Source organism: Tachyglossus aculeatus, chromosome 19 (genome assembly GCF_015852505.1).
Source record: "Tachyglossus aculeatus isolate mTacAcu1 chromosome 19, mTacAcu1.pri, whole genome shotgun sequence".
Classification (NCBI taxonomy): domain Eukaryota; kingdom Metazoa; phylum Chordata; class Mammalia; order Monotremata; family Tachyglossidae; genus Tachyglossus; species Tachyglossus aculeatus.
This window is the reverse complement of record NC_052084.1, coordinates 9799917-9826055: the sequence shown is the minus strand read 5'-3', so window position 1 is coordinate 9826055 and position 26139 is coordinate 9799917. Positions and strand designations below refer to the sequence as shown.

At 43.1% G+C, this 26139-nt stretch overlaps 1 protein-coding gene across 1 annotated transcript; it reads left to right on the top strand.

The window, feature by feature from the left end:
- The first annotated feature begins 3844 nt into the window (after positions 1-3844).
- On the top strand, positions 3845-24568 carry RRP15 (ribosomal RNA processing 15 homolog). The gene is made up of 5 exons (XM_038761358.1): positions 3845-3947; positions 6092-6351; positions 6947-7044; positions 7886-8087; positions 24089-24568. The coding sequence occupies exons 2-5, from the start codon at positions 6232-6234 to the stop codon at positions 24224-24226; spliced, it is 558 nt and encodes a 185-aa protein (XP_038617286.1). The 5' UTR covers positions 3845-3947; positions 6092-6231; the 3' UTR covers positions 24227-24568.
- Positions 24569-26139: the final 1571 nt, after the last annotated feature.

The window sequence follows — 26139 nt, the reverse complement described above, 5'->3', positions numbered from 1 at the left end:
CCTACCCAACAGTGTGCTCACAGTCTAGAAGACTGGGCCACGCCTCGTCTGCAGCCTCCATGGCCAGGGGGAGATGCCCGAGGGAGGGCAGGGGTGGGGTGACGGGACCACCCCCTTCCTTTCTGCTCAAGTGGGCAGTGCCTGCTGCAGCAGCTGCTTCTTGGCGGGGGTGAGGCGACTGGGGAACTGGATGTCAAAGAAAATGTACGGGTCTCCTCTCTTGGCGGGGTCCATCGCCAGGGGCATCCCCTCCCCTGGGACCAGCTTGACATACTTGGGGTGCACGATATAATTGATAGGAATGGTGAGCAATCGGTCATCCAAGGTTTTCACCTCCACCGTGCAGCCAACCAGAGCCTTCCCCAAATCATTATTTAATTAATCAATCAATCAATCGTATTTATTGAGCGCTTACTGTGTGCAGAGCACTGGACTAAGCGCTTGGGAAGTACAAGTTGGCAACATATAGAGACGGTCCCTACCCAACAGTGGGCTCACAGTCTTAAAAGGGGGAGACAGAGGACAAAACCAAACATACTAAGAAAATAAATAGAATAGATATGTACAAGTAAAATAAATAAATAGAGTAATAAATATGTACAAATATATATACATGTATACAGGTGCTGTGGGGAAGGGAAGGAGGTAAGATGGGGGGAATGGAGAGGGGGACGAGGGGGAGAGGAAGGAAGGGGCTCAGTCTGGGAAGGCCTCCTGGAGGAGGTGAGCTCTCGGTAGGGCCTTGAAGGGAGGAAGAGAGACCTTCCTCAGATGACCTGGGTTCTAATCCTGGCTCTACCACTTGCCTTCTGTGTGACCTTGGGCAAGTCACTTCTCTGTGTTGCAGTTCTCTCTTCGGCAAAATGAGGGTTCCCTATTTGCTCTCCCTTGTTTATCGAGAGCTTACTGTATGCAAAGCCCTGTAGGAAGAGCTTGGGAGAGTACAGCACAACAGAGTTGGTATATACGTTACTTGCCCATGACAAGCTTATAGTGTAGAAGGGGAGACAGATTTCAAGATAAATAAATAAGTTTCCTCCCTTTCCTCCCTTCTTCCCTTCGAGGCCCTACTGAGAGCTCACCTCCTCCAGGAGGCCTTCCCAGACTGAGCCCCCTCCTTCTTCTCCCCATCCCCCCCGCCTTACCTCCTTCCCCTCCCCACAGCACCTGTATATATGTATATATGTTTGTACATATTTATTACACTATTTTATTTGTACATGTTTATTCTGTTTATTTTATTTTGTTGTTATGTTTTGTTCTCTGTCTCCCCCTTCTAGACTGTGAGCCCACTGTTGTGTAGGGACCGTCTCTATATGTCGCCAACTTGTACTTCCCAAGCGCTTAGTACAGCGCTCTGCACACAGTAGGCGCTCACTAAATACGACGGACTGAATGAACGAATAATCAGTGCTATCATTATTATTATATGTCGCCAACTTGGACTTCCCAAGCGCTTAGTATAGTGCTCTGCATTAATGCCCTCCCTCTGCCCATCCGCCAAGCTAGCTCTCTTCCTCCCTTCAAGGCCCTGCTGAGAGCTCACCTCCTCCAGGAGGCCTTCCCACACTGAGCCCCTTCCTTCCTCTCCCCCTCGTCCCCCTCTCCACCCCCCCATCTTACCTCCTTCCCTTCCCCACACCACCTGTATATATGTATATATGTTTGTACATATTTATTACTCTATTTATTTATTTTACTTGTACATAGCTATTCTATTTATTTTGTTAGTATGTTTGGTTTTGTCCTCTGTCTCCCCCTTTTAGACTGTGAGCCCACTGTTGGGTAGGGACTGTCTCTAGATGTTGCCAACTTGTACTTCCCAAGCGCTTAGTACAGTGCTCTGCACACAGTAAGCGCTCAATAAATACAATTGATGATGATGATGATGATTCATTCGTATTTACTGAGCGCTCACTGTGTGCAGAGCACTGAACTAAGCGCTTGGGAACAGGAAGCGCTCCATCAATACGACTGAATGAATGAATGAACGAATCAGGATGGACGATTGAATGAATGAACGAATCAGGACGGACGATTGAATGAATGAACGAATCAGGATGGACGATTGAATGAATGAACGAATCAGGATGGACGATTGAATGAATGAATGAATCAGAACGGACGATTGAATGAATGAACGAATCAGGAGGGACGATTGAATGAATGAACGAATCGGGACAGACGATTGAATGAATGAACGAATCGGGACGGACGATTGAATGAATGAACGAATCGGGACGGACGATTGAATGAATGAACGAATCGGGACGGACGATTAAATGAATGAACGAATCAGGACAGACAATGGAATGAATGAATGAATCGGGACGGACGATTGAATGAATGAATGAATCAGAACGAACGATTGAATGAATGAACGAATCGGGACGGACGATTGAATGAATGAACGAATCAGGACGGACGATTGAATGAATGAACGAATCGGGATGGACGATTGAATGAATGAACGAATCAGGACAGACGATAGAATGAATGAATGAATCAGGACGGACGATTGAATGAATGAATGAATCAGAACGAACAATTGAATGAATGAACGAATCAGAACGAACGATTGAATGAATGAACGAATCAGGACGGACGATTGAATGAATGAACGAATCAGGACGGACGATTGAATGAATGAATGAATCAGGACGGACGATTGAATGAATGAACGAATCGGGACGGACGATTGAATGAATGAATGAATGAATCAGAACGAACGATGAACGAACCAGGACGAATGATTGAATGAATGAATGAATGAATGAATGAATGAATGAATGAATCAGAACGAACGATTGAATGAATGAATGAATCAGGACGAACGATTGAATGAATGAACGAATCAGGACGGACGATTGAATGAATGAATGAATCAGAACGAACGATTGAATGAATGAACGAATCGGGATGGACGATTGAATGAATGAACGAATCAGGACGGACGATTGAATGAATGAACGAATCGGGACGGACGATTGAATGAATGAACGAATCGGGACGGACGATTGAATGAATGAACGAATCGGGACGGACGATTGAATGAATGAACGAATCGGGACGGACGATTGAATGAATGAACGAATCGGGACGGACGATTGAATGAATGAACGAATCGGGACGGACGATTAAATGAATGAACGAATCAGGACAGACAATGGAATGAATGAACGAATCGGGACGGACGATTGAATGAATGAACGAATCAGGACGGACGATTGAATGAATGAACGAATCAGGACGGACGATGGAATGAATGAATGAATCAGGACGGACGATTGAATGAATGAATGAATCAGAACGAACGATTGAATGAATGAACGAATCAGAACGAACGATTGAATGAATGAACGAATCAGGACGGACGATTGAATGAATGAACGAATCGGGACGGACGATTGAATGAATGAATGAATCAGAACGAACGATGAACGAATCAGGACGAACGATTGAATGAATGAATGAATGAATGAATGAATGAATCAGAACGAACGATTGAATGAATGAATGAATCAGGACGCACGATTGAATGAATGAACGAATCAGGACGAACGATTGAATGAATGAATGAATCAGGACGAACGATTGAATGAATGAATGAATGAATGAATCAGAACGAACGATGAACGAATCAGGACGAACGATTGAATGAATGAATGAATGAATCAGAACGAACGAACGCACGTACGTACGCACGTACGTACGCACGTCCCGCCCTCGGCTCCTCTCCCTGCGCGCGCGCGCGCGCCCGCCCTCCCGCCCACCGGATCCGGAAGTGGCGCGCGCCGGGCACTTCCGGTGCAAGATGGCGGCGGCCGGGGAGGCCTCACGTGGGCGTCGGGGGAAGAAGCTGAGGCGTGAGGCGAGGAAAGGAGCGAGAAGGAAGGCGGAGGAGGAGGAGGAGGAGGAGGAAGAAGAGGAAGAAGAGAAGGGCTGCGGTGACGTCTGGGGGCTCGAGCGGCGGGAGGGACGAGAAACGGCGGGGAATAATAATAATAATAATGATGGCATTTATTCAGCGCTTACTCTGTGCAAAGCCCTGTTCTAAGCGCTGGGGAGGTTACAAGACGATCAGGTTGTCCCCCGGGGGGCTCACAGTCTTCATCCCCATTTGACAGATGAGGGAACTGAGGCCCGGAGAAGTGACTTGCCCAAAGTCACCCAGCTGACAAGTGGCGGAGCCGGGATTTGAACCCACGACCTCTGACCCCAAAGCCCGGGCTCTTCCCACTGAGCCACGCTGCTTCCCCGGTGCAAGGGGAAGCCCGTACGGAGGCGGAGCCGCCTCGAAAATAACAATGATAACGATGATAATAGTAATCACTGTCTCTATTAGGCGCTTACTACGTGCAAAGCCCTGTTCTAAGCGTTGGGGAGGTTACAAGGCGATCAGGCTGCCCCACGTGGGGCTCACAGTCTTCATCCCCGTTTTACAGATGAGGTCACTGAGGCCCGGAGAATAATATCAATCAATCAATTAATGGTATTTATTGAGCGCTTACTATGTGCAGAGCACTGTACTGGGCGCTTGGGAAGTACAAGTTGGCAACATCTAGAGACGGTCCCTACCCAACAGCGGGCTCACAGTCTAGAAGGGGGAGACAGACAACAAAACCAAACATACTAACAAAATAAAATAAATAGAATAGATAGGTACAAGTAAAGTAAATAAATAAATAGAGTAATAAATATGTACAAACATATATACATATATAATAATAATGATGGTATTAGGCACTTACTGTGTGCAAAGCACTGTTCTAAGCGCTGGGGAGGTTACAAGGTGATCAGGTTGCCCCCCGTGGGGCTCACAGTCTTCATCCCCGTTTTACAGATGAGGTCACTGAGGCCCAGAGAATTTTAATAATAATGATGATGGTATTTGTTAAGCGCTTACCATGTGCAAAACACTGTTCTAAGCGCTGGGGAGGTTACAAGGTGATCAGGTTGTCCCACGTGGGGCACACAGTCTTAATCCCCATTTTACAGATGAGGGAACTGAGGCACAGAGAAGTTAAGCGACTTGCCCAAAGTCACACAGCTGACAATTGGCGGAGCCAGGGTTTGAACCCATGACCTCTGACTCCAAAGCCCGGGCTCTTTCCACTAAGACACGCTGCTTCTCTTAGTAATAGTAATCATGGTATTTGTTAAGCGCTTACTCTGTGCCAAGCACTGTTCTAAATGCTGGGGGAGATGCAAGGTCATCAGGTTGTCCCCCGTGGGGCTCACAGGCTTCAGCGTGGCTCAGTGGAAAGAGCCCGGGTTTAGGAGTCCGGGGTCATGGGTTCAAATCCCGGCTCTGCCAGTTATCAGCTGTGTGACTTTGGGGATGTCACTTCACTTTTCTAGGCCTCAGTTACCTCGTCTGTAAAATGGGGATGAAGACTTTGAGCTCCCCGTGGGACAACCTGATCACCTTGTTTCCGGGTGGGGCCCAGTACCTCCAAACAGTCATTCTACCCCTGGGTAGGTCTCGAAGGCTGAATCCCAGCAACTGGTGCAGTAGTTGTCTTCCCTTCTAGACTGTAAGGTCATTGTGGGCAGGGTACTTGACTGCTGCAATGTGCTCTCCCAAGTGCTTTACACATAGTAAGTGCTCAACAAATATCATTGACTGATGGATAGTTAAGTCAGAGTGACGAGCACGTGGACCAGAGCGGTGACCGTTCGGATGGAGTGGAAGGGATGGATCCTGGAAATGTGGCGGGAGAAAACATCAGGAGACGGCGATAAACCGAATTCGAGAATTAAACATCAGGATACGGCGATAAACCGAATTCAAGAATTAAAAGTGAGGGAGGATTCCAGGATAGGGCCAAGTTTGCAGGCTTAAGAGACAGGGGAGAATAGTGGTGTTGTCAAATGGGATGGGAAAGGTAGGTGACAGAGAGATTTGGGAGGGAAGGCGAGGCGTTTGGTATCGGACACACTGAGCCGGAGGTGTTGGTGGGACATCTAGGTAGCGTCTCAGCCGGGAAACTCTGTTTCCCGAGATATCCTCTCTTTATATCCCATCCCTGACTCTTTACATAGGGAATTGCTTGACTTTTGACACCGTTTTTCTTTTATGGCTCTGCAGGAAGTTTGGCCCTTGGAGATGATCGCTGTTCCTCGGAAGGTGTGGAAGATGGCAGCACAAATGACCCCCCAGGCTGTGAGGAGGAAAACGGTGACGCGACTGAGTCTGGTGCCGGAACCGGTACAGGCTGGGCAGAAGCCATGGCGAAAATCCTCGGCAAAAGAACGCCGCAAAGTAGACCCACCATTCTGGTCAAGAGTAAAGAGCTGGAGAAGGAAAAAAAGAAGGAAAAACAAGAGAGGCTGGAGAAAAGAAAGCAGGTGGCTCATCTAATACTGTTGTATGAGATTAGCGGCCCATTTTCTATCGGTACCAAGTTCTTCCTTGTCGGGCTTTTCGGGGTTGAAGGTGTCATTATTGAGGAGCCAGCTCCATATTCAAGCGTGTCTTTTAGTTTGGGAACACATAAACACCTAGGTAGATTTAATTCTTGTGATATCTTTATACGGTCAAATTTGGAAGACTCGACAATTCTCATGAAGGAAGGAGAGCGGTCCGGAGTCATCCTGTTGACCGGGGGGTGGGTCGTCAGCAGTCGCTGTTAGTCCTGAACCTTGATCAGACAGATGGTTGATGCAGTGATATATGGTCCCCCTCTCCCTTCCCACGGCTGGACACATTACCTTGGCAACACCCCAAGCCCCCGCTGGCCCAGAAAGCCGAAAACTGACAGTAACTCACTTGTGTCGCTCTCTTGACACACCAGAGAGGCACTGTGAACCGAACCCAGAAAACCTCTGCAACAGACCGAGCCAGGGTGATTTATTGCCCCTGTCCTTTTATAGACTATCGTATCAAAGTATGCCACGCTTTCAAAATTTCTGATGTTCTTTCGCATAACAATATTTATAACAGCTTGATAAGAAGCGGGAGTGGGAAATGATGTGCAGAGTGAAGCCAGATGTTGTCCAGGACAAAGAAAAAGAAAGAAATCTGCAGAGAATCGCGACGAGGTAAGAAAGTGCTTTTGCATGTTTAAAAATAGGCGTAAAAGTTTGGGAAGGTATTCTGTGCCCAATCAGATTCAACTCTTAAAGAAGTGACTACTAGCAACCAAGTGATTTACGCATAAATCTGGATGTTTGCCTTGGGTTGAACCAAGATGTTCAGAAATCTTGGAAAAGCTGAAGAGCTTAGACAAGACTGGCATTCAAAGTGTATGCTTAGCATGACCTGTGCTTCAGCTCACCCTCTTGTTTATACTTTAAAAAAATGGTCATAGGTTGCTCACGTAAATTGGCTTTCCAAAGAATTGCTGGTCATCTTACTATTTTGTGTTGTACACGGATCACCATTACTTCTCCCATGACTGACCCATGGCGCTTCTTAATTTTGGTTTTCCCCCTCTAGACTTTAAGCTCCTTGTGGGTAGGGGACATGCCTCCCAAATCGGTTATATTGTACTCTCCTAAGCACTTAGTACAGTGCTCTGCACACAGTAAGTGCTCAATAATTATGTTTGATTGATTGTCTCCTATTTGATTTACTTCACACTTTATTCTGATTCAGGCATCGTTTCTGGTGTTTGTGGGTGAGCTGTGGGTAGCCTGAGATAAAAATGATGCTTCTCCCAAATCTGGTCCCTAAGCATCATTCCATAAGGCAAAGCGTAACCAATGTCCTGCGTTTGTTGCTCAGAGCTTAAGCCCTACACACTGAGAATCAGTGATTTATACTAAGACTTACCTCAAATGGCCGGTTCTCTTGCAGTTTTCACATACTCCTTCATTTTCTGGTTATTTTTCCATTTTCTTGTTTAAGGAAATGCAAACGTATTTGTCTTTTCTACCCTAGGGGCGTGGTTCAGTTATTTAACGCAGTTCGGAAGCACCAAAAGAACGTGGACGACAAAATGAAAGAAGCTGGAGGGTCCATGCGGAAGCGGGCAAAGTTGATGTCATCTGTTTCAAAAAAAGATTTTATTAGTGTCCTCAGGGGGATAGAAGGCAGTAAAAATGAAGACAGTGCTTCTGGGAAGACCTCACAAGCCAAACAGGTAAGATTTGGGTCGCCTAGCAAATGCATTCTGCTTACTTGTCTGGCATTCTTTCAAGAGAGACAGTAAATACACGGTAGGTCTTTAGATTTCCGATGCTCGTAGCTACCAGGTGTATCTTGAATGCTTCGCTCACATTAGGACTGATGTCTGAAAGGCAGCATAGCGCAAACACGGGGAAAAAGTCATTAGACCCCCTGCTATTGGTAAGCTAAATGACAGCGGTGTATTCGTCGTCATTGAGTAGACAGTATCTGCCGGTAATCCCCAACACTACCTCTCACCAAGTAAGAGGATCTAACATCGATCATCGATCATGTCATCGTGCGACAGAGGGACCTTTCCAGTTTCTTGCGTCTGTTTTGCGCTTATTATGTGTTAAGGACGTGTACATTTACTGCAGTTTATTAATAGAGCTGAATGCTAGACTGGCCACCATTTAATACACTCCAGTGGTTATCAGAAATGCACCTACCTCAGTAGATTCTAAACCGCTGAGATGGGCCAGTGCTAAAGTCCTAAAGATCTGCAAGGAGTTCTTTAATCATCTGGTTTTAGGAGTTTTCCATTGTGTATCCAGTATATCTCCTGCTTCTTCATGAGAGGCTGCTATTTGCGTTTTTTAATGGTTTGCCTGGAAAAAACAATGGATACCCTCATGGTCTCTGAAGGTAGACCAAGAGGGAGGTCGAATTTTGTCCCGATCAACTCCAGGAGTCCCCCTTTAAGAACATAAAGATCAAGTGGTTCCTACGCATGCTGCAATCTCAGAAGGTGCCCTCTACAAAATGCACATTTGTATGTGTATTTAAACTTTGACGTGCTCGGTTTTGGGTGGATCAATTCTCTTGGCACTAATCCCGTGTAGTTAGCTAAGTGCACACCAGTGCCAACGTGAAATGCTTTAATCAGGAAACAACAGTTTCTGTCATATGTTTTTTGTTTGTGTTTTGGGGAAGCGTGCTGCAACACTTTGTGGCACGACGAGCATTTAGGGATTTCATGTAAATGTAGTGTAGAAGTATCCTTAAAAAAATCTTTGGTTAAATTAGCGTTCTCCTTAATGCTGACATGCATTTCTTAAGGTCTTGTGTGTCCATCCTTCAAAATTCAAAGGACAAAAATTGTATGTTTATCTAATAGTGGTGCCTACTGGTGCTGTTATTTTCAAGTGTCTGTCTGCGGTAATTGTAAACATGGTTTGGGGTTTTATAATTTTCATGTAAAAAGTCACAAAAGGGAGATTTGCCACTGAGCGCTTACTCCAGGATTTTTTTTTTTTTTTTAGTAATCACTTGACAATGGAAGAGACTAGAAAAATGCATTTTCACATATATTTTTGAATTATTTTAGTGTCAAAATAACTTTTAAAATAACTCCTTGCTTAGGATGTGTGCCTTCTATAACGTGTGCTTTGCTACTTTTTGACCTGGATCCATTTTTTATTTAATCATGTCATTGATTCTTGCTATATTCCTTTCATTGAGGAAAATAATATAGAATTTGCCACCAGAGTATTGCGATTCAAGCCAGTGTCACTTCTTTAAAGATCATCTGTTTCCAGTTTTGACCTTATGATCTTTTTTTCCTTACAAATGTTTTGATTTCACTGGGTAGTAACAGTGAACTTCTTAAATACTGTATTTACATAGAACTGGTGTTAGTTTTCCCAGGAAGCGATCCAACTCTTCCCCTGCCTCCCAGCAATTTTTCCTAAGATAATCAATCAGTCAGTATCATTTTATTGAGCCCTTACCATGAGCACCATTTGAGCACTTGCATGAGTATAGTAAAGTTGGTAGACATGGTCCTGGTTTTCATTATTTTTATTTGAAGACCTATCAAAATGCTACAGTATCGCACCATTTTATGAGTTGGTCAGAATGTCATGTGGGAAAGGGAGTGGTTTGTGAATGGTAATGAGAGGGCATGATGCCCTTCCCCCTTTTCTGATGTTGGTACTAATGCATTCATTCAATCGTATTTATTGAGCACTTGGAAAGTACAATTCAGCAACAAAGAGAGACCATCCCTGCCCACATATTACTATATCAGGTGCTATCACCTCCCTTATCACCCACCGACTAGAAACCATCATTCACTTGAGCTTCCTTTGAATTTTTCTGGCAGTGCTGCATTATGCCACCTGCCTTGGGAAGACCCCTCCTTAGTGTGAAATCCTTTGCCACCACGGATAATATCCTATTTTAGTTAAAACCTCCTACTGCACGGTGTTCTGCATACAGTAGGTGGTATCCGTTAAATATATTTAACTGACTGGTTTAAATGTTTGGGCCCTTCTCTCCCCCTCCCTAGTAGCCAGCCCCAACAACTATGTAATCCTCTTTTCTTACATTCATTTAGTGTCATGGGGAAAGTGAGGATGCCCGAAGATAGCACTCATTTTCAGGTCCACTTTGTCTTCAGTTATCTGATTCCGGACCTTTATGTGTGTGTGTGTGTGTGGGGGGGGGGTCCTAGATATAAGCATTCAATCACTGATATTTATTGAACACTTACTGGGTGTAAAACATTGTAATAAATGTTGGGGAAAATACTGTACAGTAGAGTAGCTAGACATGATCCTTTTCCTCAAGGAGCCTACAGACTGTAGGTGGAGACAGGCATTAAAATAAGTTCCACATAGGGAAAATGAGTAAAAGGATATATATGTAAGTTTCAGGGGGCTGGAACGAGAATCAGAGTGCTTAAATGTTAAGCATGTCTTGGTCTAAAGGACTTCTAACTGGGCCTCATTCCTAGGAACAAATTCCGTGGCCACCTGGAACTGAAGAAGCCAAATGTTACCCCAGTAGAGGCTCTTGGCCCAAACCATAAACCGTAAATTGTATTGTACCTCATTTCTTGGACAATGCAGGGTTGTCACGTAATTGTTTTGTGAGTCACGGTTAGCTGCTTGCAACCTCTCTGACTCCCAGATAGCTCCCAGCCAGCAATTGATGGGACAGCTTGAGTAGAAGGAGTAAACTCTCTCAGAAATATTTTGTAATATTTGTAATGTTTTGTAAAGGCCTTCAAAGGAAAAGGTATCCACACGCACGGAGTGGGCACCTGCCCCTAGATGCCAGGAAACTTGATTCTTTTGCTTATCCTGCTTCTCTGTAATAATAATAATAATGGCATTTATTAAGCGCTTACTCTGTGCAAAGCACTGTTCTAAGCGCTGGGGAGGTTACAAGGTGATCAGGTTGTCCCACAGGGGGCTCACAGTCTTAATCGCCATTTTACAGATGAGGGAACTGAGGCACAGAGAAGTTAAGTGATTTGCCCAAAGTCACACAGCTGACAATTGGTGGAGTTGGGATTTGAACCCATGACCTCTGACTCCAAAGCCCGGGCTCTTTCCACTGAGCCACGCTGCTTCTCTGTAGAAACGAAGCGGCTTTGACCCTGCGTGCCTCCTCCTTGTTTTTCTTGCTTCTCTATTCGTGTCTCGGCAAGTAAGTGGCATGGATTGTTAGATGCCTTTTATTTATTTGCAAGCTGATTTACTGTGTTTTTTTGTAGGGACCCAGATCAGTTTAGCTGTTTACTTCATTCTTATTCTGTTGCCAAAGGAGTCTTTCTATTCTTTCACATCTATTTTGTGTCTAAGCTTTGGGATATATGTTTGCACATCATGCATCTGCTTCTGGTTTATTCCGGTTTACTTTTTTTAATCCCGTAACTGCAAAATAAGGAGCTGCTGTTAAATGTTTGCTTGTTCCATCTGAAACTGTAGCCCTTTTGCAAGCGTCCTGAGCCCAGATGGGAATAATTACTTTCCTGCACGGGTGCCAGAAGCTTTGCCTTTCATATAGCTTGCTGTTTATCCAGGTATTTCTTAGTCCTTCCTTGCCCGTTGATGTGAAGACCATTAGTGTCCTCGGTGTTTTGCTTTTCTCTTTTTTATTTTTCTGGATCCTGAACGCTCACTACCAGACAGTCTTTCTTAGAGACGGAAGAATGCAGTTCCATAAAAATGTACCGACTTGTTTGGGTCGATGACTATTAAGAGACGGCATGCTATCAGTAGCAAGAAAGGTGGGGCATGAAAGTGTTTTAGCACTTCCAAATTAAAAGACATCTGTTGGAGCCTCAGCTTCCACATTGTGCCCGGCTTTATGATCATTCACTTAAGCAACTCTGCTTCAGTTTCTCCATCTTTAATTTAGACTGAGATGATGGGGGGCACACAGTAAGCGCTCAATAAATACGATTGAATGAATGGGGGTGATTATTGTTTTGTTTTTGGTTTTTTAGGTAGTCAGTTCTTCCATGACGTAAGTTGTGGCCTCAAAGAACTTTGTCATATAGTACAGTAGAGGTCTTGTTTACTGTCCCGGGTGTTTCTTTGGGCCACCTTGTAGTTTGCACTGTAGCCAGAGAGGCATTGTGAAAAATACATCCCCCAAATCATTAGTACTGTTTTATCCAAATCAGCTGATGAAAACACACATAATTAGAGAACCAACTAAGCTGGGTTGTCAGTGCAAAGAAACAAAACATGGTTGACGCAGTTCAGAAAAGTTCCACGTCGGCTTTTGGAGTATCTGGGGCTTTTTTCAGTTCCACCTCCCAATCTTTCAAAACCTTTCCCTCATGGTAATCTGAATCCCGTTAACTCCCTATAATAGCTGTGGGTCTGTTTCACTGCGTCTTTAAAAGCTTGTATTTGTCGTTCCCACTGCAGTCCACCATTCAGTGGCTGTCCTGGGTGCTGTTTTGTTTGGTTTGGGCCGGGGGACGAGTGTTCTGTCATTCCCATCTGCCCTCAGCTTCTTCAATAGTATTGTAGTGCTTCCAGTTCAGTTGACATTCCTCAGCTTGATTGCAATCAGGAGACTCCTTAGTCTTCTCCATCCAGCAGAGCCATTTTAGTGATGGAAGGGGTAATACATTCCATCCTGCCTCATCAACAAAATTGACAGCATCGTCTTGAATCATTGATTAATTTATGATTCATAAAGAGAGGTGAGGAAGATGTAAATTAAGCGTGGCAGCAGTTTTTCAGGAGTAGCAATTAGAAAGTTGTGGTTGACACCTAGCAAGGAAATTTGAATTGCATTTTGCAAACAGGTTAAAATAAGATGCTGTGATTTTCAGCCTTTCAGGGCAAAAAAATACACTTTCAGACTGATCCTAAGCTAGGCCAGGATCCCAAAGAGAAGTCGTCTGAGCAAGGTTCCCTCAGATCTCTCACTTTATATTTGTAAATATTTTTATTAAAAGTTTGTCTAAGTATGCATCATTTAGTACAGATCCCTTTGTGAGCAGTTTGATTTTGCTGACCGAGGTGGTTTTACATTTTTTATTTCAGACACATCATTCCTTTTGGAATTATTAATTATTTAGCTCCAGATGGATAATCTAATGTTGTTTAATCACCAGTCCAAGAGGCACTCTGGTTTCCATGCAGAGGGAAAGCGAAAATTGCTACATTGCCCAGTGCACAGGCTGATTTTAAGGATCTGTATTATGAAAAGAGGGTTGAAGACTAGTGCGTGCCCAAGTCATTTTTCGTATTTGAAGAGGGCACCCGTGATGGTGAAGTTTACTTACGTTTGGTTGTGTGACTGAAAAATCAATCGATGCTATTTATCGAACGCTTATTGTGTGCAGAGCACTGTACTGAGCAGATAGGAGAGTTCAGTACAGCAGAATTAGTAGACACTTCTCTTCCCACTAGGAGCTTACAAGCTAAAGCTGTGTACCTGAGTGCTGAGGGTGGAGTGAATATCAAATGGCTGAGGAGTTCAGATCCATCTGCAAAGGTGATGCAGAAAGGAGAGGGAGTAAGGGAAATGAGGGCTTAATTAGGGAACACCTCTTGAAGGAGATGTGGTTTTAATAAGGCTTTGAAGATGTGGAGAACAGTGGTCTGTCAGATAAGAAGTTGTGAGGGAGTTCCAAGCCATCTGGTCTGACTTTTTTTTTGGTAATGAAATTTAAATGCTCATTTGGTGCCAGATCCCATACTAAGTGCTGGAGTAGATACAAGCTAATAAGATTGGACACAGTCCCTGACCCACATGGGGCTCACAGTCTTAATCTCCATTTTACAGACGGGGTAACTGAAGCGCAGAGGAGTTTAGTGATTTGACCATGGTCACATAGCAAACAAGTGGTGAAGCCAGGATTAGAGAACAGTTCCTTCAGTGTCCCAGGCCTGTGCTCTATCCACTAGGTCATGCTGCTATTTACTAGGCTACACCACATCTACAATGTGTCGACTGTAGTTGTCAGTCGGTGACATCATTCAATCAGTCAGTGGTATGTATTGTTTATTTATTTATCGCTGCCCACCAGGAGCCTCCTGTCTAGAGGTGTGGGGTTTTCAACTGGGATCCCATACTCCCTCATGTTTTGCTTGTTGTATCCTGAAACATCCCCTTGGTTCCCTTAGTTTTTAGTGAGCTCTTTACAGCCCTACCATACAGTAGCTCTTGGAGAATTTTGCCGTGACCATCTGTCTTCACGAGTAGTGCAGTGAAGTTGTGCTTGGGTGGTCATAGCTTAGATGCTAGTACATTCTCTTTATTTCAGGACTTTCATTATTTGTCACCCTGCATTCTCACTTGATGTTGAGTGTAAACAGAAAGTGATGCTGATGGAACTGCTCAAGATTCTCACAGATGTAATAAATATTGGCCAGGACAATGGACCTTATGTAGTCCTTCAGTATAGTCTGAAGCCAGATGTCACATTACCTCTAGACTTCTACAGGAGAAACATTCCATTTTTCCTTGCCTATGGAACTGAATTCTGTGATAGCATTTAGTTGCTAAAGAAGGTTTTTGGTTATGTGGTAGACCTTAAGACTTATGCTTGCCTAACACTGACTGATTGTGCAGCAGTTTGTAATCATCTGTGCATTGTTTTGGCAGTCTTCCTTGCATAGCAACACTTGAATAACTGTCTCTAGGAATTTCAATGATGCACTTAGCTTTTTGCATTGGAAGAGTTTCCTGGGGAAGTGGAAACATGTCCTTACACCCAGAGCTTAGAACAATGGTTAACACACGGTAAGCATCTAACACCATAATTTTTTTTGGTATTAAACGCTTACCATGTGTCAAACACTGTTCTAAGCCCTGGGGTAGGTACAAACCAATTAGATGGAGCACAGTCCCTGTCTCACGTGAGGTTCACGGACTGAAGTAGGAGGGAGAATAGGTAATAGGTAAATCCAAGTAAACTTGTTCCAAAGCCCATCATTGCATCCTCTGACGTGGATATGTAGAATAACTTGAATGGGACTGCGACTTCTACGCAAGCCTTGCTTTCCCCTGTTGGTGATGGAGAACGTATGAGACGGGACACCAGAGCCCTGACCCAGCTATGCTGTTGTGGAGCAATCCCAGAAGCTTGCTGAACTTCTCAGAGAAATCAAACTTACTAGGCATCTCTACTCGTGTTTGTCCTCAAGTGCCTGGTACAGTTCTTGGTCCGTAGTAGGTGCTTGATAGCTGCTGCTATCGAAACACTGAAACTGAACCCAATCGGGTGGATTGAGAATGTGAATTTAGTTCTAGGCCAGAAAACGAAAAAAGACTTTCCCCTCCAAATCACATAAAACGCCCAAGAAAGAAGACAACAGTGAAGCAGTGGCTGGATAACTAAAATGGGATTGAGGTGGGCCAAATAGCAGTTTTCAACTTCACCACGTGCAGTGAAAAGCACAAGAAAGGTGTGAGATTTAACTAGTGTCTGTCCATACAAAGAGCTTGTCCAGGCGTTATGCATCTGCTATTCAAACATATTTTGCGCAGGTGAAAAAAACAAAGCAAAATTATCTTCATATTTCATGAATTCTGTCTGGAGCTTCAGCTGCCACCTCATCTTTGTAGCTGTGGCTGGCAGAGCTCATTGTCTCCAAAGTAATGGCTAAGGAGACCACTGAGAGGCATGCATTTGAACAATTTGCGGTCTCCAGCGTTTGATCTTTTTGCAAAAATAAAGTCATCCAAAATGTCTAATCCTATTAAAGTTTCTTTATTGGACTTGAGGTCTGTGGTCTCCAAAGCTATTTTAATTGGAAATTTAATTTAAGACTTTAAAAATAGGTGTTTTGGTGTTGGCTGAGGTTTTCATTGCCCAAGGTGTCATGTAGGTCTTAGTTGAAGCTTGCCCAGTTAATTTGACTCTTTGTGTCTTTAAAGGTCTCTTTGTGTGGTTAGTAGAGGGTGGTGTAGCAGCTTTGTTCTTTCACTGTTTGAAGATCTCTTAGAGCCTAAGTAATTCCAAAGTGCCTTTTTTATTGCCATTGCCATTCTTCTGTTACTTTAAAAATCCTGCTTTTACATTCCTTAAATTCTAAGCCTTTGTTATAGGTCTCAGTCCATCAAGCACATTTCTTTTGTACACAGAACCAGCTTCCAAACTGTGATCCTGCACTAGTAATTGATATTTACTTTTTCCTGTCAACTGTAAGACCTGGTTAATTTGTATCAGATCATCAAGTTGGTAGAGTAAGGAAATATGGAGAGGAGATAGTTACATATTACCTTAAGCCTTTCAGTAGACTGTCAATTTATAGATTGAGATTCATTTATTCCATGTATCTTGTTGGTAATCTATGTTCAGAGAAGATTTGGGGCTGAAAATGTGACTGAAAAGCATGGTAGGTAACCAGCAGTTCATTCCTCTAGCTAGGGAGGGCAGTTTCTCTTGGAGAGCCACGCTGACCCAATTTGATAAACCCATTGAGAGTTCAAGCACATGAACAACTCCTGCCTGCCTCGTGGGATAGGACAGGTGGTTTGGGAGAGGGGGTGGTTGAAGAAACAAAAGCAATTGTTCTTCTGTTCATTCATTCATTCAATTGTATTTATTGAGCGCTTATTGTGTGCAGAGCACTGTACTAAGCCCTTGGGAAGTACAAGTTGACAACATACAGAGACGGTCCCTACCCAACAACGGGCTCACAGTCTGCCAAAGATGCACTCGTAACCCCAGTGTGTGCCTCAGCGGCCCACGAGATTGGTGAGTACATCTGCAGCAGTCATGGAGGTAGTCTTGGATTGCCGTTGGTAAACGGGTAGCCACTTCCCCCAGCCAACTGGCACTGCAGATTGCCCCTCCACCCCCAGGGAATTGAGGAAGGTCCACTATTCAAAAATCATAAAGAGACAATTGACCCGCAAGACATCCTTATTTAAGTGGCACTCGGTGAGATGCCGTATTAAGTAAATCAAAGAAATATAGTTCCTTGGCATCCACGGAAATGCTTTGTAGCCATTTCAAAGCATCAGTTGTAGCGAAAAATGAAAATGCAGCACAGTTTTTCAGAAAGATTCCCGTTGCCATTGGAACTCGTTTTTGGCAGTGACACAAAGTTTTCTTGTACTGGGCAGAAATCTCAGAAAGCTGCCAAATATGATTTCCCATTTTTCAGCAGAACAAAAACTTTTCAAGGAGAGTCATCCAGGGAAGGCATGAGAAGGAACTGGGCACCGCAGTACACCCACTCCATTCAAGTTTCTTTAACCTGACGTGTGAACACTTTAAAATCCCGAGATTTGATATAGGGATAAAAAACCAAGTACTCCCTCTGTTTTTCATGAATGTCTTAAAAGGCTTCCCTTCTTATAATCGAGGATTTCAGTCATGTTCTTCTTCAAATGCCGTCGAGTTGTTTCCGATCCGTAGTCATGTTAGGAAGGTTTAAAATTGTTTATAATGTCTTTTAAGCCTTGTGATTGCCTTCTAAGTGTTTTGGACACTACTGAGTTTTTGTTGAGTTGGGTGTATTTAAAAATCTTCAAATTCCTTAGTTACTCATCCACTATTTCTTACATCAAAGTAGCCAGTGGAGGAACGGGGATTCCTTGCAGAGGTCATTGGGTGACCGACTGCCCTGCTTAGGTCTTATTTACTGACCGGGAAGCATCGCTGTCCCTAAATTGCCCCTTCACGTGGCAGTTCATCTCTTTACTCTCACTTGAGAGTCCTAACAAGAATGCCTGGAATTTTAACTCTGTAAACAATTCAGCGTAATGTTTGTTTGCTAGAATGCCTAAGTAGATTCCGGCAGGGACAAAGAACGACTCCCTTATTAGAAAGGAGAATGAATGTGACTGCAAACAGAGCCTCTGGTGGGAACAGGACAGGGACCACCTCAACAAAGGAAAAGTATCGTCTCAGTGTAACAAAATTTAGCCCCCTGCCAGCCTGCCAACGTTCGAGTGATGGATGTAACGTGACTTTCTGGTGTGGAGGTTTGAGAGGTGCAGAATATTCACTTTCAAGGCAAGAGAGACGTGGGAAGATCAGTGAGACCTTTTCTGAAACAGCCCTAAAAACTGTTTACTGTTGGCTTCTAGAAAACAGTGGCAACAGAAAGCCCAAACTGGCAATTGGAAGTGGTAGTTCTTTTTTAGCATGGGACACAAAGCAGAGGTAGAAGTGTGAAGTGAAGACAAAAGAATGACAAAGTATTGGAAATACGGTTTCAAGTAATGCTGGTTTTATGCTAATCAGTTTTAAGTCGCGCTTGCGGCGTATAAGGGTGCACAAACTGTTAGTTACACCTCATCTTCTGGAATAAAGGTAATGACAGAAAAAGAAAGTTATGGAAGAAGAATTGAAAATAGTAAATTTTTAGATTGCTTCCCAAGAGTATTAACCTTAAAACCGTAAGCAGATCCACTTCTGCTTCTCCATTGGTGCTTACAGTATCCTGCACTTCAATTAGAGGTTTGCATCACTGCATTTGTAATATAAAATAGTTTCTTTGGTTGAGTTTCTTTACAAGGAATCCACCCTTTTAGCTCTCTTACTAATAATCCAACTGGATATACAATTATGGGAAACTGTATGAAAAATATAAGTAGAAAAAACCGGTCTGGGGCCACTGCTCAGCTAATGAGGTGGAGGGGAAAGATCAAAGTGAACCTCCTCCTCTCCTGCCTGATTAGGAATCGGTAGATGGGACTAACAGAGGCCAGAAATATTTAGAGGGGCATCATTCAGAAAAAGAAAACTGACCAAACTGTCTTCAGGAGAGCCCCAGAAAATGTTCGTTGGCCCTCCTGAAGGGTGAATTCTTCCTAACACATTACTCTTTCTTTGAAATCCCCCAAGTATGTTGCCACCTTGAAAACCAGTCATATGAGTGTCGCCATCATTCTGAAGGTGGAAAACTTTGTTTTATTTCCCTGATGCAGTTTTAAAAACAGAATGTAAGGGAGTTGTCACACATATCCCTCCCTGGGAGTTGGGGGATTTATAGAACGGTCTTCTGTTCTCATGTCAAACTTCGGCAGAAGAGAAACCGCTTAATAAAAAAATCTCAGAGCAGCAGGACTATTAACGTGAATTTACTTAACAAGTGCTGAGATGCAGGTTATTTCATTTAAATGAAACCAGATTATAGCCTAAAAATGGAAAGCATGAGCATTCTTGCGTACAAAAATTGTAATGAAATAAAGTCCACTGAATCACTAGTTCTGGAAATTGATTTAATGTTTGGTTTTTATTTTTGCTAAACAGAAAGTAGGTTAGGCGTTGATATTTGTTTAATCTAAGGCATAAAAAATTAACTCTAAATCCCTATTTTGGAAGTTCTGCCTTTTTTGTAAACCTTTTCTCTAGGAAGTGGAAGGAAAATTGTTTTTGGGTGTAGAATTGATAACATTATTTCTTGAAGGGCTTTCTCCATTCTTCAAATTGACATATACTGCCTCTGTGTGATCATGATCAAATATTTGTATAAATGCAAAACAGATTTTTGGGGGGGGTTGGAAAGAAGAGATCTTTTGCTGTGTTACAGCATCTGGTTTTCTTCGAGATTCTGCATTTACCCAGTTTTCAGTTGCTGTAGGCACAAATTGTCATGTGAGTTGCCTGAGGTTGTTGAATCAGTGCATCTGGCAGGTAGGCTCACAAAATTAAAAAATAAAAGCAGGCCACCAAATTTTCCTCTGTCCTACTCAGAATTGCTGGTAGAGCAGCCTTGCATTTTATGCCCATGAGATTGAGAAGCTGAAGTGCAGTATGAGTAGACCATATTGTTGATTACAAGCACTGCTTAGTAATGCATAAGATATTAGGAAGCAACCTGGACTACTCTGGGAAAAGCCAACTGCCAGACAAATTAAATCTCTCACTATAATAGACCTAGTAGACGAGAGTAAACAAGGCAAAAGCAGCAGATAGGGTTTTCCTAAATATTACTAAGACTTCTGATTTAGCCCAAGTGACCTCTCCATTGTTGGGCAGCTTAACTACGGTCTTGGTTAGATGGCTGTCTAGCAGGTGTGTCGTCGACTTGGGTCACACCAAAACCTCTCAAGGCAGGAAGCGTGGGACATGAGTAATGAATCATGTTCCGTAGGAATCCTGGGACTGGCCCTGTCTGATATCTTTACTGCTTCTGCAGATACAGCATGAATCAGTGCTTACTTACCAAGACGTCTGCAGATTCTAAACTGTCTGGAGTCGCTAACGTGTCAGAATAGAGTTCAAAGCAACAAAGATACTGGCAAATCGGTACTGTAAAATCAGGTTGAAGAAACTCCTTTTGTCTGAAAAAATAAGCCAAATATAAATTGGGGGAAGACTCTGTATTTGTATGCCCAGTCCTCCTATTATGCAAAGATAACATGCTCACTAGCCTGTGTAAGGGAAAACTCCTGCCTTTACCCCTTCCAATTTCTCCCGATACCATTTGTATCCAAACTCTGCATCGAGCTAACTGCATCAGATAACTCTCCCATCTCCATCTTACCCTCTACAGACCTGGCCTGACAATCCCAAGACAGCAATCATCATCAATCGTATTTATTGAGCGCTTACTGTGTGCAGAGCACTGTACTAAGCGCTTGGGAAGTACAAGTTGGCAACATATAGAGACAGTCCCTACCCAACAGTGGGCTCACAGTCTAAAAGTGTAGTTTTAGTTCCCGGAATACTGGAACGCATCTTTAATAGATGAACATCTCTCCAGTGCTTAGGCTCAGTTCTGGGGGTATCCCAACTTAGATTGATATTTTTCCAGATTCCAAACAAAATGGTCAGAATATCCATACAAGGCCAGCTAACAGATGCCAAGTTCCCAGGCACGACGATGGATAATTCAAACACAGTCAAAGGAGATGTAGTATTGTGATTGAACACCTAGTTAATGAATGCTGAATGATTAAGCAAGGGATTTTTAAGAGATGTAGACATCAGATGAGCTACAAAGATCACCCACTGTCAATTGATGAAGTTCTCTTCCATTGCTTAGTAGAATGCTCATCACAAAGTGGGTACTCAGTTGAGACTGACTGGATCATGGTGGGGTGTATTTTGGGTTTTTGTTTCGTTTTGTTTTTGGCCCAGAGAAAAATGTTTATTGCTCTCTGAATCACTTTACAACCCTCAGTCTCTTCCATGTAAATGTGTAATTCCTCATGGAATATGACTTAATTTTTAGTAAGCCATATGAGGACTGACCTCTACCAACTTGATGTAGCCGAGGGTTGAAACACTCTAATTCCTGCCCTCTGCCTTCTCTTTTGGGTTCGTTCATTTCTAGAATGCAGTCTTCTGAGCTGTATGCTCCCTCTCTTAGACTGTAAGCTCCCTGTGGGCATGGAACTTGTCTACCAACCCCATTATATTATACTCTCCCAAGTGCTTGGTATAATGCTTTGCACGCAGTAAATGCTCAGTAAATAAGATTGATTGATTACTTCCGGCCCTGGGTGTACTTCTCTGTTGGAGGCCTTCCAGAAAGTAGGGGACCATCTCAGGGTTTGCAGTCGATGTGCTAAGCCATGCAGTTAAATTAAAGCTGTTTTTTGGCCCCAGCACATTTCTATCTGACAAACGGGGTCCAACAAGACTAAGGACAACTGCCTCCTAGGTTAGACTGGAGCATTTTGGTTGGCAGGTCAGTCACCTTTATTCTTTGTACATAAAACCACACCATGCCATTTTTTATCTGAAATCGACTTCAGACTGGTTAGATTCAGCCCCCCTCCCTGGTGGCTTTTAGTTGTGTTTTGGAAGGTTTCGGGAGAAGCAGTGTAGTGGGTAGAGAATGAATCTGGGAATCAACAGGACCTGGGTTCTCAGCCCGGCTCCACCACCTGTCTGCTGTGTGACCTTGGGCAAGTCACTTTACCTTTTCTGTGCCTCAGTTACCTCAGCCGTAAAATGGGGATTAAGAGGGTATTGTGATGTACTTTCCCAAGTGCTTAATACAGTGCTGTGGACACAGTAAGCGCTCAGTAAATACAGTTGAATGAATGAATGAGTCCCTTGTGGTTCAGTAATAATAATAAGGGCATTTGTTAAGTGCTTACTATGTGCAAAGCACTGTTCAAGGAACTGTGTCCGACCTGACTAACTTGTTTCTACCCCGGTGCTTAGAGCAGTGCTCGGCACATAGTAAGCATTTAACCAGTACCGCAGTGAGGACTTCCCAAGCGCTTAGTACAGTGCTCTGCACACAGTAAGCGCTCCATAAATACGATTGATTGATCCCCATCCCCCCCGCCTCGCCTCCTTCCCCTCCCCGCAGCACCTGTATAGATGTATGTATGTTTGTACAGATTTATTACTCTATTTTACTTGTACATATCTATTCTATTTTATTTTGTTGGTATGTTTGGTTTTGTTCTCCGTCTCCCCCTTTTAGACCGTGAGCCCACTGTTGGGTAGGGACTGTCTCTATATGTTGCCAACTTGTACTTCCCCAGCGCTTAGTACAGCGCTCTGCACACAGTAAGCGCTCAATAAATACGATTGATGATGATGATGATGATGATCATTACACTTAGGACAATCTCAATTGTCATCTAACCTAACTGGCTTTTTGTTTTGGTGATCTCAGTTTTCAGTAGCGATGGCTTCGCTGCGATTTAGACCGTTTGTATTGCTTGACGTGAACCACAAGGTGGTAGCAGGGGACCATGGGAAGAAGACATCCACAGCCTGGTGGTCCCGTAACTGTACTAGCCATCCAATGCCGCAAACTAACCAAAATTTGTTCTCACTCCTCCTTATGTTATTGAGTAGCCTGATATAAATGACGTCCACCTTTGTCTGTTGTCAAATAAGGTTCACTATGATCCTGGCACTGACTTGAATTATGTTAGTATTTGTTTTTGTCCCACATTCATTCAGTCGTATTTATTGAGCGCTTACTGTGTGCAGGGCACTGTACTAAGCGCTCGGGAAGTACAAGTTGGCAACATATAGAGGCGGTCCCTACCCAGCAGCGGGCTCAGTCTGGAAAGGGGCCAACAGCGGGCTCACAGTCTAGAAAGGGGAGACAGACAACAGAACAAAACATATCAACAAAATAAATAGAATAAGTATGTACAAGCAAAATAAATAAATAAATACATAAACATGCCTTAGGACTAGCTCAAGTAGTAAAGAAATCACTTCCCAGAAGGCAGTTTCATTTTCAGATGCAAAGTATGCAAAATTTTAAATTGGGCGGTGCTTTTAGCAAGGCCATTTTTGTTTTCAAATAACGTGGCACAATTTTTTCTACTGAGGTAGGGCCCAAGATTTAAAAAATGATACGATGAGTTTACTCATCGTATCATGAGTTTACATGAGTTTACTCATTATACGATGAGTGTCAATCAATGTCGTATTTATTGAGCGCTTACTGTGTGCAGAGCACTGCACTAAGCGCTTGGGAAGTACAAGTTGGCAACGTATAGAGACAGTCCCTACCCAACAGTGGGCTCACAGTCTAAAAGGATTTTAATGTCCAGGATTAAGTTTTGTAATCAATGCAAAATAATTATTTGGGTTTATATTATTTTTTAAATGATTTGTCTTTTTAGTATAGAGTTTATTCTTTGGGGTGTGTCTAGTCACGGGGAGAGTAGAAAATTGACTTACAGTTTGTCTGGGTTTCATTTCTATTGTTAAATTGAGTTAGTGGAACTTGTTTTTGAGCTTTGTTTTTGGATTTTTTTGTGTTTCTTAAAAAAAAGAAAAGCTTTATTAAGTTAGATTCTGACCTCAAGTTCTTTGTGGGTGTTTTTCAGGCCAAAGGGAAATCAGAAGAAGGCCCAGGTTGGAACATACTGCGTGATGACTTCATGATGGGAGCATCTATGAAAGACTGGGATAAAGAAAGTGATAAAGAGGACAATGCAGAACCTGGCTCTCAACGTACAAGATAATGAAAGTGACTCTGACAGCTGAAAATGCAAAGAAAAAAGAATTTGATTTAATTTATCTAATTTGTTTGCAAAAACTCTTGAACACATTGCATTCTGGGGATTACAGAAGTACTTAGCCCTCCCACCCCTTTTTTTTTTTTACTTTTTGGAGAAAGCGAAAGAATCTTCCTTCACTTACCCAATTCTGAATTTTCCTTTTAACGTATTAAATAACAACATTCTGAAATATTTTCCAAAACATGTAATTTTCTACATATTCCCAAACTATTTTGTACAGTTTAAACAGAGGTGTTTGTCCCACTGAACGTTCATTTGCCGTGATCATTAAAAGATTTCATTTTAGCCACGGATATCGATGTGCAGGCTTCCCTTGCCAAATGCTGGGGATAGGATCTGGAAATTTGCTCCGCTTGAGGAGATTAAAGGTCTGTGGGACAAATGGGGTTAGTGACTCTGGCTACAGTCACACCGATAAGATTCAAGAATGTCTAACACAGTCCGAAATAAGCCTTGGAAGACAGCACGCAACGTAAGTATGAGTAATAGTGTGGAAACCTCATTTTTATGTTAATTCTGGTGGTTATCAAGGACAGCTCTAGACAAATTTTAATATATCCCCAGTTCTATCAGAATGTGTGTTTTCGTTACACAGTACAGCTGGAGCGATGTTAGGAAATTAGAGAGTTCGTCTGAGAGCCCGAGCCCGTGTACAGAATGCGAGGTCGAAAGAATGTTTATATGTGTGCACAGGGTGTCAGTCACAGTGAGTGCCATATGGTGGGTTTCCCTGAAGGGCAGGGTTTGGTGAGACTGCACCTCTGGGTTTTAAGAGAACTGCAAATTGTTTTCCTCAGTGATGCCATTGATGGTGAAGTTTACCAAAGGGTGGCCAAAAGGCCAGCGGGGTATCAGTAGTCCCTTTGTAATTAACACAGTGTCTGTTTTTGTTTTTGCTTCATTAACCCATCCTCTCAAAGCTTCTGCCACAACAGCTACGCCTTTCTTATTGGCAGTTTGTGTGCCCAGCAGGTCTGTCTGCCGGGTTGTTTCTCAGCTTGGACACCACGCTATCCTGCACCCAAAAGTGTTCTTTCCGTCCACAAGCTTGGGTCACCCCATTTCAGTTCATCATCCAGCAGCCTTTTAGGTATTCATTCCATTTTCATCTATTCTGTAAGCATAGCTTGAGTTCCAAGTAGATTGACTGCAGTGCAAGACTTATGTTTTTTCTCATGTGGTATTGTCACTTGATATTGAGTATGGCCCCTAAATGACCATGGTGGAACTTCTCAAGGAATAAAATGAGGTGTTTATGGGGAGACCGCATCTCCCAACCATTTGGCAGATTGGCTAGCACTTCAACCCAGTTAGACCTTCATTTGGTCTGACATCATGTTGTTGCCACTCAGTTTCCTGAAGGGTATGCCGGCCTTTTTCAATCTTCATTTTTAAGCCTGTTAACTTTCCTTGTTCCTCTTCATAAATTGCTCACTAACTCTTCATCTTAAGAAGGCCACGCTTTAAAGCCAAACTGTGAAAAGTCATGAAAGCTGGAGAAAAATAAACAGCATGATGATGTTATCCTACTGATAAGAAGCTCCATCAGGGGTGTGTAAAATGCCATCCATCTATCTGAGCCTTAAGGTGGGATTGCCAGAGGGATATGTCAAAGTGGATGCAGCTTGTAATGTCAGATGACTGATGCACTACCTTGAAAATCTATGGTTTTCAGAACTCTGTACCCTTAGGAGTCAAAATGGTTTAGTAAATAGCAGGCATCCTCAAAACCATGGGTGGTAAAGGAAAGCAGGATTTCTAGATCCAAGTTGCTCTTTGATATGATATTAGCAATTATTGATGGAGAAGACTGTCAAGGAGAGATGGATTTTCAATGTTTATTTTGAATGAGAATC